This window comes from Dendrobates tinctorius, unplaced genomic scaffold, assembly GCF_039654945.1.
Source record: "Dendrobates tinctorius isolate UK_male_01 unplaced genomic scaffold, ASM3965494v1 ptg000086l, whole genome shotgun sequence".
NCBI classification, from domain to species: domain Eukaryota; kingdom Metazoa; phylum Chordata; class Amphibia; order Anura; family Dendrobatidae; genus Dendrobates; species Dendrobates tinctorius.
Genome location: NW_027361754.1, coordinates 11,199,364 through 11,217,216, shown reverse-complemented (window position 1 = coordinate 11,217,216; position 17,853 = coordinate 11,199,364). Strand labels below are relative to the sequence as shown.

General features: G+C 47.6%; 2 protein-coding genes across 3 annotated transcripts in view; one reads left to right on the top strand and one right to left on the bottom strand.

The window, feature by feature from the left end:
• The first annotated feature begins 1,190 nt into the window (after window positions 1–1,190).
• LOC141097681 (F-box only protein 6-like) lies at window positions 1,191–12,083 on the top strand. Of its 2 annotated transcripts, none has more exons than XM_073585045.1 (6): window positions 1,191–1,325; window positions 1,860–2,126; window positions 8,315–8,441; window positions 9,363–9,458; window positions 9,579–9,714; window positions 9,968–12,083. In XM_073585045.1, the coding sequence occupies exons 2-6, from the start codon at window positions 1,868–1,870 to the stop codon at window positions 10,115–10,117; spliced, it is 768 nt and encodes a 255-aa protein (XP_073441146.1). In that variant the 5' UTR covers window positions 1,191–1,325; window positions 1,860–1,867; the 3' UTR covers window positions 10,118–12,083. The 2 variants fall into 2 exon arrangements, with proteins under 2 accessions (XP_073441146.1, XP_073441147.1); XM_073585046.1 differs by lacking the exon at window positions 1,191–1,325 and adding an exon at window positions 1,347–1,365.
• Window positions 12,084–12,545: 462 nt separating this feature from the next.
• The window catches only part of MAD2L2 (mitotic arrest deficient 2 like 2), a 28,019-nt gene continuing 22,711 nt past the window's right edge, over window positions 12,546–17,853 (bottom strand). Inside the window, exon 9 of the mRNA XM_073585047.1 lies at window positions 12,546–13,831. Within this exon, the coding sequence (XP_073441148.1) occupies window positions 13,790–13,831 (42 nt within the window). The 3' untranslated portion in view covers window positions 12,546–13,789. The remainder of the gene's footprint in view (window positions 13,832–17,853) is intronic.

Here is a 17,853-nt window from a genome sequence, read left to right as displayed (position 1 = left end):
AGTAGCAGCTAGGTCTTTACTGTTGCCTTAGGTCACATGGCAGTTTTCTATTCTACCATACTGCGTTATATGTTTTACCTCCTATTAATTATATAGGGCTAGACATACATGTGTTAAATTGCTTTTTTAACTAGTTACTGATCTTGCACCTTATCTAGTGATCTTTGGATCAACTTTTTTTTATATATTTAGGCTTTTATGATCCATTTAGGATCTGGAACACGTGTTTTTCTTGCTGAATATTATATTTATTTTTCATCCTTGTGCCATGCTTGTAACATGTAAACCCCTTTATTTGCCCTGCTTCTGATAGTAATACTCTGTTCATATAATTTTTGTATCAATAATTTTTTCATATGGTTAAAAATACTCTTTTATCCTATCTTGCTTTAATTATGCTGAGTTAGGGTTGCGCGTCAAGGTTATGTATCAGTCTGGGAATGGCTGATCAGCTCAGAAAGGATTATGTAGCCTGGATACAATTGTAGCAAACCCTCAGCCGTGAGACGTATTAGGTCTGTACCTCTTTTTCGGAAGCTGGATGTAACAAGCACGCTTCCATTCATTGACAGCAAGCAGAGCCTTTGAAAATGGAGAAGAATTGATACAAAGGGCCCAATTCATAATTTGCAGGTTCATTTGAAGTCGCTTTTGTCTTGTGGCATTTGTTGACATTTTTGCACCAAATTCTTCAAAATTCAGAATAAAAAACTGCTCCTTCTTTTTCTGTAATCTTTTTCACGCAAAAAGATGAATGTTCCTCTGAAATGTCACAAATTTTGAGCAAAGCATTGCCGATATGGATTCAATGACCAGGGGACATTTTAAAAATCGAAATTTCTTTGTGCAATGTTTTAAAGTTTTGCAACATTTTTTGCAAATTTGCAAAAAAATTTTTGTAAAGTTGCAACTGATTAATCATCCAAAAACTACTGAAAATCTCAAATCTTGTTCCCGATGATGAGCATAAAAGAGAAAGGAAGCGCATATTAAATAAACTTTATAAAAGGAGTAAATGGAAAAGAATTAAAAAAATGTCACAAATGCAATAATGAATCTCGCTCAAAGCGTATAAAAAAAAGTGGCTGAACTTTTCCTCGTCCATTCATATATCAGGAAATCAGCATCCCCTGGGCAACAGATGACAGCGCTCCTGTACGTGCAGCCATTGGGGTTACAGTACTAGATCCGCCTCTGATGGGAGTTTTCTTCTTCATTCACTTCCCCTTTAAGGGCCTCTGATGGTTCTCACCATCACCTGACTCTGATGATGTAATCAGGCTTTACAGGAAGGAGTGTGAGCAGAGCTGGGGGTCTGCAAGGAGGTGAGACCCCGCAGGGACTCAGGGAGGGAACTTGTTGCAGGCAGGTGGCAGGAATGTAGTAGTACTGGACTTGTTGTTTAACCCTTTCTGGGCTGTAGGACAGAAAAGTTGTGGATGAAGTGTAAGAACAGACAGTCCTGCAAATGGGCCCACAAAAGGCTCGTGCTTATAAGGGGTGCAAGCAGGCTTGGACTGGCCCATAGGGTAACAGGGGAATCCCCCGGTGGGCTCCTGTGCAGATCTGGGCCCCCAACCCCACTGTATGGACAGTACTTGGCATAATTCACTTGATTCGCTCTGGGCAGAAAAAAGCAGCATGTCCTCGTTCATTAACCAAACTACCCAGTTTATTATTATATAGAGATATCGGTAAATTTGTATTCAGGTGAAAAGTGGGCAACCAAAGTCAATGTTACTGGTGGGCCCTTGTCACCCCAGTCCGACACTGGGTGCAAGCGTTGCAGGCTTTATGCTCACTGGCGGGCAGTGATGCCACCGTACATTGGATCATATTTATAAATTTATCATTCCCAGGGTGAAAGATGAGCAATATGGACGCCATCCCGGAAGGAGTCCTGCTAGAAATCCTGTCTGCCGTTCCTGCGCCGGATGTGATCTGTCGCTGTCGCCCGGTCTGTGCCCTCTGGAGAGACATTATAGACTCGCCCGCTCTATGGAAGAGAAAGTGTCAACGGGATGGGTTTGTATCAAAGCGCTGCAACCGTAACCCACCGGACTGGAAGATGTTCTACTTTCTACATCTACGGAAGAAGAACTTACTAAAGAACCCGATGGCTGCAGGTCAGATGAATATATAGCGTGGGGAGGGGGCTGGCTGAAGGTCAGATGGATCTATAGTGAGGGGAGGGGGCTGGCTGCAGGTCAGATGGATCTATAGTGAGGGGAGGGGGCTGGCTGCAGGTCAGATGGATTTATAGTGAGGGGAGGGGGCTGGCTGCAGGTCAGATGGATTTATAATGTGGGGAGGGGGCTGGCTTCAGGTCAGATGGATTTATAGCGTGGGGAGGGGGCTGGCTGCAGGTCATATGGCTCTATAGTGTGGGGAGGGGGCTGGCTGTGGCTGCAGGTCAGATGGATCTATAGCGTGGGGAGGGGCTGGCTGCAGGTCAGATGGATCTATAACGTGGGAAGGGGGCTGGCTGCATGTCAGATGGATCTGTAGGATGGGTAGGGAGCTGGCTGCATGTCAGATGGATCTGTAGGATGGGTAGGGAGCTGGCTGCATGTCAGATGGATCTGTAGGATGGGTAGGGAGCTGGCTGCATGTCAGATGGATCTGTAGGATTGGTAGGGAGCTGGCTGCATGTCAGATGGATCTGTAGGATGGGGAGGGAGCTGGCTGCATGTCAGATGGATCTGTAGGGTGGGGAGGGAGCTGGCTGCATGTCAGATGGATCTGTAGGATGGGGAGGGAGCTGGCTGCATGTCAGATGGATCTGTAGGGTGGGGAGGGAGCTGGCTGCATGTCAGATGGATCTGTAGGGTGGGGAGGGAGCTGGCTGCATGTCAGATGGATCTGTAGGGTGGGGAGGGGGCTGGCTGCATGTCAGATGGATCTGTAGGGTGGGGAGGGGGCTGGCTGCATGTCAGATGGATCTGTAGGGTGGGGAGGGAGCTGGCTGCATGTCAGATGGATCTGTAGGGTGGGGAGGGAGCTGGCTGCATGTCAGATGGATCTGTAGGGTGGGGAGGGAGCTGGCTGCATGTCAGATGGATCTGTAGGGTGGGGAGGGAGCTGGCTGCATGTCAGATGGATCTGTAGGGTGGGGAGGGAGCTGGCTGCATGTCAGATGGATCTGTAGGGTGGGGAGGGAGCTGGCTGCATGTCAGATGGATCTATAGGGTGGGGAGGGGGCTGGCTGCATGTCAGATGGATCTATAGGGTGGGGAGGGGGCTGGCTGCAGGTCAGATGGATCTATAGGGTGGGGAGGGGGCTGGCTGCAGGTCAGATGGATCTATAGGGTGGGGAGGGGGTTGGCTGCAGGTCAGATGGATCTATAGGGTGGGGAGGGGGTTGGCTGCAGGTCAGATGGATCTATAGGGTGGGGAGGGGGTTGGCTGCAGGTCAGATGGATCTATAGGGTGGGGAGGGGGTTGGCTGCAGGTCAGATGGATCTATAGGGTGGGGAGGGGGTTGGCTGCAGGTCAGATGGATCTATAGGGTGGGGAGGGGGTTGGCTGCAGGTCAGATGGATCTATAGGGTGGGGAGGGGGTTGGCTGCAGGTCAGATGGATCTATAGGGTGGGGAGGGGGTTGGCTGCAGGTCAGATGGATCTATAGGGTGGGGAGGGGGTTGGCTGCAGGTCAGATGGATCTATAGGGTGGGGAGGGGGTTGGCTGCAGGTCAGATGGATCTATAGGGTGGGGAGGGGGTTGGCTGCAGGTCAGATGGATCTATAGGGTGGGGAGGGGGTTGGCTGCAGGTCAGATGGATCTATAGGGTGGGGAGGGGGTTGGCTGCAGGTCAGATGGATCTATAGGGTGGGGAGGGGGTTGGCTGCAGGTCAGATGGATCTATAGGGTGGGGAGGGGGTTGGCTGCAGGTCAGATGGATCTATAGGGTGGGGAGGGGGTTGGCTGCAGGTCAGATGGATCTATAGGGTGGGGAGGGGGTTGGCTGCAGGTCAGATGGATCTATAGGGTGGGGAGGGGGTTGGCTGCAGGTCAGATGGATCTATAGGGTGGGGAGGGGGTTGGCTGCAGGTCAGATGGATCTATAGGGTGGGGAGGGGGTTGGCTGCAGGTCAGATGGATCTATAGGGTGGGGAGGGGGTTGGCTGCAGGTCAGATGGATCTATAGGGTGGGGAGGGGGTTGGCTGCAGGTCAGATGGATCTATAGGGTGGGGAGGGGGTTGGCTGCAGGTCAGATGGATCTATAGGGTGGGGAGGGGGTTGGCTGCAGGTCAGATGGATCTATAGGGTGGGGAGGGGGTTGGCTGCAGGTCAGATGGATCTATAGGGTGGGGAGGGGGTTGGCTGCAGGTCAGATGGATCTATAGGGTGGGGAGGGGGTTGGCTGCAGGTCAGATGGATCTATAGGGTGGGGAGGGGGTTGGCTGCAGGTCAGATGGATCTATAGGGTGGGGAGGGGGTTGGCTGCAGGTCAGATGGATCTATAGGGTGGGGAGGGGGTTGGCTGCAGGTCAGATGGATCTATAGGGTGGGGAGGGGGTTGGCTGCAGGTCAGATGGATCTATAGGGTGGGGAGGGGGTTGGCTGCAGGTCAGATGGATCTATAGGGTGGGGAGGGGGTTGGCTGCAGGTCAGATGGATCTATAGGGTGGGGAGGGGGTTGGCTGCAGGTCAGATGGATCTATAGGGTGGGGAGGGGGTTGGCTGCAGGTCAGATGGATCTATAGGGTGGGGAGGGGGTTGGCTGCAGGTCAGATGGATCTATAGGGTGGGGAGGGGGTTGGCTGCAGGTCAGATGGATCTATAGGGTGGGGAGGGGGTTGGCTGCAGGTCAGATGGATCTATAGGGTGGGGAGGGGGTTGGCTGCAGGTCAGATGGATCTATAGGGTGGGGAGGGGGTTGGCTGCAGGTCAGATGGATCTATAGGGTGGGGAGGGGGTTGGCTGCAGGTCAGATGGATCTATAGGGTGGGGAGGGGGTTGGCTGCAGGTCAGATGGATCTATAGGGTGGGGAGGGGGTTGGCTGCAGGTCAGATGGATCTATAGGGTGGGGAGGGGGTTGGCTGCAGGTCAGATGGATCTATAGGGTGGGGAGGGGGTTGGCTGCAGGTCAGATGGATCTATAGGGTGGGGAGGGGGTTGGCTGCAGGTCAGATGGATCTATAGGGTGGGGAGGGGGTTGGCTGCAGGTCAGATGGATCTATAGGGTGGGGAGGGGGTTGGCTGCAGGTCAGATGGATCTATAGGGTGGGGAGGGGGTTGGCTGCAGGTCAGATGGATCTATAGGGTGGGGAGGGGGTTGGCTGCAGGTCAGATGGATCTATAGGGTGGGGAGGGGGTTGGCTGCAGGTCAGATGGATCTATAGGGTGGGGAGGGGGTTGGCTGCAGGTCAGATGGATCTATAGGGTGGGGAGGGGGTTGGCTGCAGGTCAGATGGATCTATAGGGTGGGGAGGGGGTTGGCTGCAGGTCAGATGGATCTATAGGGTGGGGAGGGGGTTGGCTGCAGGTCAGATGGATCTATAGGGTGGGGAGGGGGTTGGCTGCAGGTCAGATGGATCTATAGGGTGGGGAGGGGGTTGGCTGCAGGTCAGATGGATCTATAGGGTGGGGAGGGGGTTGGCTGCAGGTCAGATGGATCTATAGGGTGGGGAGGGGGTTGGCTGCAGGTCAGATGGATCTATAGGGTGGGGAGGGGGTTGGCTGCAGGTCAGATGGATCTATAGGGTGGGGAGGGGGTTGGCTGCAGGTCAGATGGATCTATAGGGTGGGGAGGGGGTTGGCTGCAGGTCAGATGGATCTATAGGGTGGGGAGGGGGTTGGCTGCAGGTCAGATGGATCTATAGGGTGGGGAGGGGGTTGGCTGCAGGTCAGATGGATCTATAGGGTGGGGAGGGGGTTGGCTGCAGGTCAGATGGATCTATAGGGTGGGGAGGGGGTTGGCTGCAGGTCAGATGGATCTATAGGGTGGGGAGGGGGTTGGCTGCAGGTCAGATGGATCTATAGGGTGGGGAGGGGGTTGGCTGCAGGTCAGATGGATCTATAGGGTGGGGAGGGGGTTGGCTGCAGGTCAGATGGATCTATAGGGTGGGGAGGGGGTTGGCTGCAGGTCAGATGGATCTATAGGGTGGGGAGGGGGTTGGCTGCAGGTCAGATGGATCTATAGGGTGGGGAGGGGGTTGGCTGCAGGTCAGATGGATCTATAGGGTGGGGAGGGGGTTGGCTGCAGGTCAGATGGATCTATAGGGTGGGGAGGGGGTTGGCTGCAGGTCAGATGGATCTATAGGGTGGGGAGGGGGTTGGCTGCAGGTCAGATGGATCTATAGGGTGGGGAGGGGGTTGGCTGCAGGTCAGATGGATCTATAGGGTGGGGAGGGGGTTGGCTGCAGGTCAGATGGATCTATAGGGTGGGGAGGGGGTTGGCTGCAGGTCAGATGGATCTATAGGGTGGGGAGGGGGTTGGCTGCAGGTCAGATGGATCTATAGGGTGGGGAGGGGGTTGGCTGCAGGTCAGATGGATCTATAGGGTGGGGAGGGGGTTGGCTGCAGGTCAGATGGATCTATAGGGTGGGGAGGGGGTTGGCTGCAGGTCAGATGGATCTATAGGGTGGGGAGGGGGTTGGCTGCAGGTCAGATGGATCTATAGGGTGGGGAGGGGGTTGGCTAGAGGTCAGATGGATCTATAGGGTGGGGAGGGGGTTGGCTAGAGGTCAGATGGATCTATAGGGTGGGGAGGGGGTTGGCTGCAGGTCAGATGGATCTATAGGGTGGGGAGGGGGCTGGCTGCAGGTCAGATGGATCTATAGGGTGGGGAGGGGGCTGGCTGCAGGTCAGATGGATCTATAGCGTGGGGAGGGGGCTGGCTGCAGGTCAGATGGATCTGTAGCGTGGGGAGGGGGCTGGCTGCAGGTCAGATGGATCTGTAGCGTGGGTAGGGAGCTGGCTGCAGGTCAGATGGATCTGTAGGATGGGTAGGGAGCTGGCTGCAGGTCAGATGGATCTGTAGGATGGGTAGGGAGCTGGCTGCAGGTCAGATGGATCTGTAGGATGGGTAGGGAGCTGGCTGCAGGTCAGATGGATCTGTAGGATGGGTAGGGAGCTGGCTGCAGGTCAGATGGATCTGTAGGATGGGTAGGGAGCTGGCTGCAGGTCAGATGGATCTGTAGGATGGGTAGGGAGCTGGCTGCAGGTCAGATGGATCTGTAGGATGGGTAGGGAGCTGGCTGCAGGTCAGATGGATCTGTAGGATGGGGAGGGAGCTGGCTGCATGTCAGATGGATCTATAGGGTGGGGAGGGGGTTGGCTGCAGGTCAGATGGATCTATAGGGTGGGGAGGGGGCTGGATGCAGGTCAGATGGATCTATAGCGTGGGGAGGGGGCTGGTTGCATTCAGCATCGGGATGTTTTATGTGCCACAAGCCACTTCTTGATACTGAAAGATGTCACATCCCAGCGCAGGTGACATCAGACAAGATCCAGATTCATTTTTGGGTTCGATATCTATTTTGGGCTTCTGGGCTCTAGAATTTTTTTTCTTTTTATCTGGGCCATTCCAGTAGCAGAAGTGTTGTGTGTGGCATTGTATTGTGGGGTATTGTTTCCTGCATTTTACGGTATGTGATGGAACAGCCCTTTTTACTACTAATTTACCGAACCTGATGCTTTTAGCTGTGTTCCTGTGTGCTGCACTCACATAACATGGCCATATCGTGCTGAAAGGACGGTTCCCAATATTGTTAATTATTCCCGGCAGCCCCATAAACAGAGGTCGAGCATATATGGCAGTCAAACAATAGCAAATACCGCCATACAGTGCCCAAATAATACAGCTATTGAGCACCCAGAAAATACCAGCGCACAGAAGCCAAATATAATCACAATGGCCAAATAATGCCGCTATGCATAGTCCAATATTGCCATACGGTGCAAGTGGCATTTTTCCTAAAACCTCCGTTTCTGGGAAAGGAAGGCGACAACCAATATGGCCGACATTACAGGTAACTGCAGCTGCCACCTTCTATATAACAGATCCGTCCTCCGCCCGGTTACCATATTATCCATTCATTCATTATTTCTAAGTATGAGGCCGTGGGAATTTCTAAGCGGGCAACGACCGGTCGGGAAGAAGTTAGTTTACACTAGTTTTTTTTTCTATAAGTTCCTCTCATACACTCAGAGCGAAACCAAAAAAAATCACAACAGGAAACGATCCGGAGCTTTCACTCTTATGGCTCACAGGACTGATGTAAGTGGATGGTGCCACCCTGCCGCTGTCTTCTGCGCCATCGTGCTGCCATCTTCTGCGCCGGCCTGACGTGTTGTTTCTCATCAGAAAACTTCAAGCACTGGAAGAAAGAGAAAGATAGTGGAGACCGATGGAAGGTGGAGGAGCTGCCTGGGGTCCACGGCCGGCCGCTACCAGATGATAAAGTGACCAAGTATTTTGTCACCTCTTATGGGTACGTTTATAGGGCCTCATCCTTCTGCGGCTCCAAACTGTGCTCTTATTCCCCCTGCAAGAACTTTAGGAGTTTTTTGGGGGGAGCGATTGGCAGGATGAGTTGTAGTAGTTATGTACGACTCCTTTCAATTTACTGTATAATGTACTGAGAATAGGGGCAAAAAATGCTAAGTGTGATAAAATGGTTAAGCAAGAAAAAAAGTGCAATTCTGTCATCATTTTGAGGGGTTTTGTTTTTCAACTGTTTATTGTGCAGGAAAAAACTGCATTCTCCTGGTCGGTGCGATTACGGCAATTCCAAACATTTTAAGAAAAAAAAAAATTCTGAAGTTGACTTAAAAATTGTTGCATATTATTTTTTTTAGGGGGGGGGAGTGTTCACCTTAAGGGTTAAAAACCTTAGCTAATGACCTGCCTTTTACATGTAATTTTTTTTTTTTGTTTATAGGTTTTAAACTCTATTTTTTATACCATTTTAGATTTTTTTTTTTCTTTAGGCCTACAGAGGGGACGTAAACCTCTGAACGCTTTAACTCTTTATTACTTTACGATATGGTAAAGTTATTGCTCTCCGATGAAGCCAAGCCACAGGCTCAGCTTTATGGGAAGCGCCAAGATGGCGGCAGCAGAGTGAACCCTCGGTTAGCCCCCGGCTGCCATGGCAACCCATCAGTTCCCAGCGATCTCTGGAGCGATTGCCCTGTGCAGTTGTTCTATCTTTATTGCCACTGTTGGTAATTGTCGTGGTTGCGAGCGGGTTTACAAATTCCTGAGGCCAGACAGTGGTCGCCGCCATATGTGAGCGGCTGTATAGTCAGTCACCCAGGCTTCCTGGCAATATGTTCTCACTTCTTGCTCCGCCTCTTTGTCTATTTCTCATTGGCCACTCCCATTATGATTTTATTATTACTATTTCCAGAATTTGTTTGAAGTCGCAGACCATCAATCTGAAGAAGGAAGGCTACCCCGCAGAGTTCATGGACGTCGTGCAGCCCAGTATAGTCATCAGGGACTGGTACGTGGTCGTTTTATTTTTCACCGATTTTTAAGGAATGTTTTCTGGGAAAGCTGGGTGACGACTGATACGGCCACCACGACAGCACTGTAATGGTTGCCTCTCGCCCCGTCAACGCAGGTACGCCGCCAGACACGACTGCGGCTGCCGGTACCAGATTCTTGTACAACTGCTGTCACAAGATAAGACAGTGATGGAGGAGTTTCAGCCGGAGCCGGTGACTATAGAGCAGTGGAGTAACGCGGAGTGGGCTCAGGTAGCTATCTGATGTGTACAGTCACTGGGAAGCAGTGACCCATAGCAACCAATCAGATTGCTGCTTATTCTCCAAACTGTCTCTGAGAAATGAGAGCTGGAATCTGATTGGTTGTGATGAATCCCCCCTCATTGGGCCCGGGCCGCTGATGATCAGATTTCAGGGATGGTGATAAGATGGAGTGTAGGGACTAATGGGATATGTATAGGATGTTTGGATATTACAGCTTTTCTCCTCTTGTTCTTCCTTACAGATTGAACACACCTTCAGTAATTACGGTCCTGGGGTTCGTTACATATATTTCCAACATGGTGGACAAGACACCCAGTTTTGGGCGGGCTGGTATGGTATTAGGGTGACGAACAGCAGTGTGACCATTGATCCCGGCAATCTTAGCGCATGACTGGATCCTTCACATTCATCCAGTCCTACAGTCGAAATCCAAGTGTTATTACCAGAGATCGCCCTGATACAACTGCACCAAATCCCAACCAGGACTGTAACCGTAAAGAGGACCACTTACTGAGCAGCTCAATGCAATCTGTTATCACTCCTAAACATAGTGACAGGAAGTCTCATCCTCCCCCACACCATGATCTTTACTCTTTGGTCACATACTTAAAGGGAACCTGCCCGTAGAATCAACACTCCTAAGCCGTCTGTATGGGCACGCAGGTCATAGGAAGCTGAATAAAATAATACCTAGATATCTGCGATCCGATGTCTTAATCTCAATATGTAAATGAGCTGTTAAGATCTATGGGCGGGACACTGATCTTACTGAGCTTATTGTAACTGAAACAGGGCGTTACGTGTGAGACGTATATCCGGAGAGCTGACAGTCATGACATGTCTCACATTGGTAACACCCCCTTTCATATGACATAAGCTCTGGAGGTGGAATTTCATGGAGATCTTTGTCCCGCAAATAGATCTTAACAGATTATCTACATATTAAGAAAAAACACGTATTTCTCTGGAATAAGACATCGGATTGCAAATATCAAAATGTCATTTTAATCAACTTCCTATGACCTACATGCCCATATCGACAGCTAAGGATGGGCTGATCCTACTGACAGAGGTCCTAGAAGTATAGAAGCCAATTTCTGCTCATAAATGAGTGCAGGTCGTCTACATACAAGTCGATCAGTGCTTGCTTAATGTTAATGGCCTTTTCATTTTAGAGAAGGCCAACAGAAACTGTATGGTATCAAACAATACAGTACCTGCAGCACAGCCTTCATTTACATAGGGCACTGTGCTGCCGAGAATTGTGACTAAATGGCTTTCATGAAACATCTGGTCAACCGCTAAAGCAGCCAATCTGTGGCACACTGAGACGAGCCAACGAAGAGGCAGGATATTCCTATAAATGCTTTATCGCACAATGTATGTGTTCTCTGGTTTCCTTCCACACTCCAAAAACATACTGATAGGGAATATAGATTGTGAGCCCCAATGGGGACAGAGATGATAAAGCGCTGTGGAATATGATGGGGCTATATAAGAAGTGCAAAATATTACTGTAACTGGGCTTTTACTAATCTTAGCGGCTCCTTTTATAACACTTCTGCAACCTAATAAGTTGCTGGCTTAAAGGGGACCTGTCACCAGGTCAAAAGGGGCCAGTTTTTCCTTGATTTCTGCTATTAGTAAGGTTTTTTTTTTTTTTTAGAAATAGGTGGAGCTAAAAGGGTAACTTTACAGACACGCCCCCGAGGAACCCGTGACCTAAGACCATAGAAATGAGCACCAGATAAAAAGGCCTGTATCTCTGCAACTGTATGGTAATTTTCTAATTTAAAAAAGCATAGTACACTGAGAAACAGTGGGAATAAAAGTAAAACTGGCCTCTTGACCTGGAGATGGGTACTTCTTAAAAACCGCAGCTATGGAAAATATATTTATTTATTATGGTTATACAGAATATATGGCCATGATGTATTATATTACTGACAAACTTTTTGTTTTTGAAGATTCTTGTCTATCAATCTGGAAAACATTACTTGTAAACTGGGCAGTGCCCCATACAGCTGCCAGGACGGCCACCATTAAATATAATATACGACCTGAGATGCTCCTGCCCTGATTGTCTCTGGACACCATCCTTCTCAGCGCTGGGGAGCCGATGAGTTACAATGGCCTCCGTCACCGCCATCTTGGTACTCCCGCAGAGCCCAGCCAGGAGATTTTCACAATATACTGAGAATATAAAATATACTGCCATATACAGTACTAGTGACTAATCGCAAGGATAATTATTAGCGTATTTGGGATTGCCGTGTCAGATCTATAAAATGTAACCTATTGGGTAAAAACTGGAGTGAAAACAACAAAAATAAACTTGCTGTTTTTTGGCCATTGAACTTAAAGTGTTAAAGTTCTAGGAAGATGGTGGTACTTGTTTTTCTTCCAAACTTCAGAACTTTTTTTTTTTTTTAAGCCAATGAAATAACAAAAAAACTAAGATGTTTTAGTTTTCATCATTTTACTGTCCTGTGTGACATTTCTTCAAAAAATTCTGCGCTGTGTTTTTACTTCCCATTGTCTCCCCTCGGACGGTGAAGATTGGAATTGGTCAGGCGGGCGCTGCTGACGGCTGAGGAGTATGACGCACACTGCAGGAGCGTAAGACTAGGAGCTCAGGCTGGGGCAGAAGAGAGAACCTGGTACTGGGCGACGTGGTTAGCAAAGATCAATGTGCACAAAACTGATAGACAGGAGGCTGATGTCAGTCACTGAAAATGCAACTGAGGAGTGAGAGGGCGGCCATAATGTCCTCACCAATTACTGAGAGGGAAATAATGAACCAAATTCACATGGAGAAATCATATCTGAAAATACAGAAGGATAAGTTTATACTTCACCTGGTCCAAAATGTAATCATTAATGTACAGTATGTGTACACTGAGTGCAGCTCTGGAGTATAGAACAGAAGGTAACTCTGGATCAGTAATGTAATGCATGTACACAGTGCATCAGAATAGTGAGTGCAGCTCTGGAGTATAATACAGGATGTAACTCAGGATCAGTAATGTATGTACATAGTGACTGCACCAGCAGAATAGTGAGTGCAGCTCTGGAGTATAATACAGGAGGTAACTCAGGATCAGTAATGTATGTACACAGTGACTGCACCAGCAGAAGTGAGTGCAGCTCTGGAGTATAATACAGTATCAGTAATGTAATGTATGTACACAGTCACTGCACCAGCAGAATAGTGAGTGCAGCTCTGGAGTATAATACAGGATGTAACTCAGGATCAGTAATGTAATGTATGTACACAGTGACTGCACCAGCAGAATAGTGAGTGCAGCTCTGGGGTATAATACAGGATGTAACTCAGGATCAGTAATGTATGTCCACAGTGACTGCACCAGCAGAAGTGAGTGCAGCTCTGGCGTATAATACAGGGTGTAACTCAGGATCAGTAATGTAATGTATGTACACAGTGACTGCACCAACAGAATAGTGAGTGCAGCTCTGGAGTATAATACAGTATCAGTAATGTATGTACACAGTGACTACACCAGCAGAATAGTGAGTGCAGCTCTGGGGTATAATACAGGATATAACTCAGGATATGTGATGAATCCAAGTGGATAGTAAAAAAAAAAAAAAAAAAAATCTCTGGCTTAGGTGGGGGTTGTACACTTGGTGTTATTACGCTGTCTAGCTTGGTATTGGATTGTCCCCATTGGCCTTTTAGTGTAAATATGGTGTAAAATGCAATACAATTGGCTACAAACCACAGCTTTGCTCCCGCCATTCTTCTGCTCGGATGTAGTTATAATTTAGCTTATATTATAAGAAACAATATAACAGTAAAATACAAAGTAACAAGGCGAAAGCTATGTACAATAAGGAGACAGATCTGAAGACTTCATCCTGCAGATTCTGGACAGAAGGAACGAGTCTATGATGGCAGAGTCCTTAATGCCGATCAGCACATGTAGATAAATCGCTGTAATATTGTCGGCGTAAGGAGGGTCGAGCTTCAGCTACCACCACCTGGTAAGTGACGTTCATAAGTCCACTGGCAACGGAGGTAGACTTGGTCTCCACCCGGATGTCAAGTGCTTTTATGGGCTCTCTCCTCTACATAAAGCTGCATCTATAAAACAAAAGAGGATCCATCGTTACAGACAATGTGATGAACAAGCCCTCCATGCCACATATGCATTAAAGGCTCCACAGCTGCTGTATGTCACATCGGTGAGGGGGGTTACCCACTTCCTTTCTACAAAGAAATTAAGACTATTTTTTTTTTATTTGCAATCACTTAGCCACCACTAGAGGGCGCTCACTGTATAGGTCTGTGTATTACTACCTCCCCCTAGTGGTGGCTGCTGACACAAAACTCAGGATTGAGGCAGGGAAGGCGTATGATGTACAGAATACAGCTTTACCCCTAAGGAAGATCAAGGCTGGTTCTTCAGGAACTCTTTGCCCAAACTAAGATTTGTTACTTTTCTGTCCCATCAGTACTAATAGTGAGTAAGGGGAGAAGACTGCTCCCTGTCCCCTCAGCACTGTCAAGTCTGTGCTGCTCAGGATAGCAAGATGAAGAGTTAACTCCTTTGAGACGAAGCCTGTTTTCACCTTAATGAACAAGCCAGTTTTATGAGGTAACTCTTCAATGGATCCTGGTGATTCTGAGACTGTTTTCTCGTGACACATTGTACTTTATGATAGAAATTTTACCACTTCGATATGACTTGCATTTATTTGCGAGAAAAATGGAAATTTGGTGAAAGTTTTGAAATTTTCAAACTTTTAATCTTTATGCCCTTAAATCAGAGCGTTATCTCACACAAAATTGTTAATAAATAACATTTCCCACATGTTCCTTTACATCAGCACAATTTTGGAACAAAATTTTTTTTTGTTAGGAACTTATAAGGGTTAAAAGTTGACCAGCAATTTCTCATTTTTACAACAAAATTTCAAAAACCTTTTTTTTTCTTTAGGGACCACCTCACATTTGAAGTCACTTTGAGGGGCCAATATGACAAAAAATACCCAAAACTGACACCATTCTAAAAACTGCACCCCTCAAGGTGCTCAAAACCACATTCAAGAAGTTTATTAACCCTTCAGGTGCTTCACAGGAAGTTTTGGAGTGTGGAAGGAAAAAAACATTTACCTTTCACAAAAAAAATTTCCTTTAGACCTATTTTTTTTTTTTACTTTCACAAGGGTAACAGGAGAAAATGGACTATACATTTTGTTGTACAATTTCTCCCGAGTACACAGATATCCCATATGTGGGAGAAATCTACTGTTTGGGCGCAAGGCAGCGCTCGGAAGGAGCGCCATTTGACTTTTTGAATGCAAAATTTGATGGAATAATTAGTGGACGCCATGTCGCATTTGAAGAGCTCGTGATGCACCAAAACAGTGGAAACCCCCCCACAAGAGACACCATTTTAGAAACTAGACCCCTTTGGGATCTTATCTAGATGTGTGTTGAGCACCTTGAACCCCCAGGTGCTTCATAGAAATTTAAAACGTTAAGCCGTGAAAAGAAAAAAAACACTTCCCACAAAAATCTGTTTTAGCTACAAATTTTGTATTTTCACAAGGGCAAAGGGAGAAAATGGACCTCAAAGTTTGTTGTGCAATTTCTCCTGAGTTCGCCGATATCCCATATGTGGTCAAAAACTACTTTTGAGGCACAGTGCAACGCTCAGAAGGGAAGTAGCACCAAATTACAGCGCAGATGTACCCCCCTCAAGTGACCTCATTTTGGAAATTATACCCCTTTGGGAATTTATCTACAGGTGTAGTGATAATTTGAACTCCATGGGTGTTTTCCAGAAACAGGCAGCAGTGGATGTTGCCGAGTGAAAATTGCAAACTGCTGTTGTAGTGACCAGTACATTGTAGTGACCAGTACATTGTAGTGACCAGTACATTATGCCCAGCTCTTACTTCTGGAGACACGCACCTGTAAATTAGGCGGGCTCTCATCACTAAAGAAATGCCAAACATGAGGGCACTACATGTGGTTTTGGCACACTGGGGATCAGAAGGGAGGGAGGCATTTGAATTTGGGAGCAGAACATTTGCTGAATTTCTTTTGGAGGGTGAGGAGCCATTGCATTTTTCCAGAGCCTTTGTGTTACCAGTAACGTGGAATCCCCCTATATTTCCGTTAACAGATGACGGACCTGAGTGGGGACTTGCTTTTTTTGTGGATTGAGTGGAAGCTTTTATTGGGAGTATTTTACATAATATTTGGGATCACAGTTATCCGGCGCTCTACGCTGAGCACTTACTTTGCAGTTTCCATCTAAATCTGAGTGATTTGACAGATGAAACCCCCAATGGATCTATTCACTATAGTGAGGCAGCAGAGTTACTCTGGACTCCTTCTGGCCTCTGTTCCGCGGTTTCCTTTTTTGCAGAAGTGCACAAATCTGTGACCGACGGCACTTTCATGCAATCCTAAAAAGATGGACACCACCGGATCACAGGTCAGACAGGGCCCACATCTGCATCATTATAGGGAATTTTCTGCCAGAGGTTCTGTCTGAATCATGTATTTCAGAGATTTACACGGAAACCCCGGTGTAAGTGCTCAGCGCAGAGCACAGGATAACATGATAAATGCGTGCCAAGCCTAACAGCGATCTTTGGGAGGCAGAATGAAAAAAATTAACAGTATGTGAAGAATTGGTTTTATAAATTTTTTATGACACTCCTCTAGCAGTATAAAAGTGTGTTCACACGCTGCGGAATGGTCTGCGGATTTTTCCGCGCGGATTAGCCTGCGGGATTGCCCTGCGGTTTATCACCTCTACAATGGAGCAGATGGTAAACCGCAGTGGAATCCGCAGAAAAAATTGACATGTCAGTTCTTTCTGCGGATTTGAAACCGCAGCAAATACGCGCTGAAAATTCCACAGCATCTGCACTGCGGTTTCCATTTTCCATTCATTTTAATGGTACTGTACAATGCAGCTGATTCTGCTGCGGTTCTGCAGGGCCGAATCTGCAGCGTGTGTACACACCCTAAGGCTAGTTTCACATTTGCGGACGGAGGAGCTGCGGACTTCCCCTGTGAAGCTCCGCCCATACCTCCTCCGGTCAGCTCCGCATACTTCTGCATGTGGCCTGCGTACCCTATCTTTAACATTGGGTACGCAGGTCGTGCGGAAGTATGCGGATGCCTCCGCATGAGTCGTTTTGACGATGCGGAGAATAAAATAAATTCCAACATGCTGCGTTCGATGCGGGTTGCCGCGTCGTCAAAACAACGCATGCGGCAGTAGGCAGAGCTGACCGGAGGAGCGTCAGTGGGCGGAGCTTCACGGAGGAAGTCCGCAGCTCCTCCGTCCGCAAATGTGAAACTAGCCTAAGTGATTAGGTAACTTTATTCTTCGGGTCGGTGCGACTACAGCGATACCAGATTTATAGCGGGTTTTTATGTTCGGCTGCTGTCACACACTAAAAGTCGTTTTTTCTTGCAAAAACTAGTTTTTGCATCACCATATTTTGAGCTATACCGTAATTTTTTTCATATTTCGGCTGACAAAGTCATGTGAGGGACTTGTTTTTTGGGGGGACGAGCTGATGTTTTTATTGGTACCATTTTCGGGCACATGCCAATGTTTGATCGCTTTCTATTCCAATTTTGGGAGACAAAATGAACAAAAACCAGCAATTCAGGAATTGCTTTTTTTTCTAATACAGTTCCACATGTGGCAAAATTGGTAAGGCAGCTTTATTCTTCGGGTCAGTACGATGACAGCGATACCCAATTATATTTTTTATGTTTTGACGCTTTTACACACAAAAAAAAAATTTGCATCGCTTTATTCTGAGAGCTATAACTTTTTTATCTTTCTCTTGATGGAGCTGTATGGTGGCTTGTTTTTTGCGGGACAAGATGACGTTTTCAGAGGTACCATTTTTATTTACATCCATCTTTTTGTTTGCGTTTTATTGCACTTTTTGCTTGGTGGTATGATAAAATAAAAACACGAGGCAAAAAAACGATGATTTATTTTTTACGGTGTTCACTGAAGGGGTTAACTAGTGGGACAATTTTAGAGCGGGTCATTACGGACACGGCAATAACAAATATGTGTACTTGTTTATTTACATAAATAAGTGTAGTTATTGGAAAAA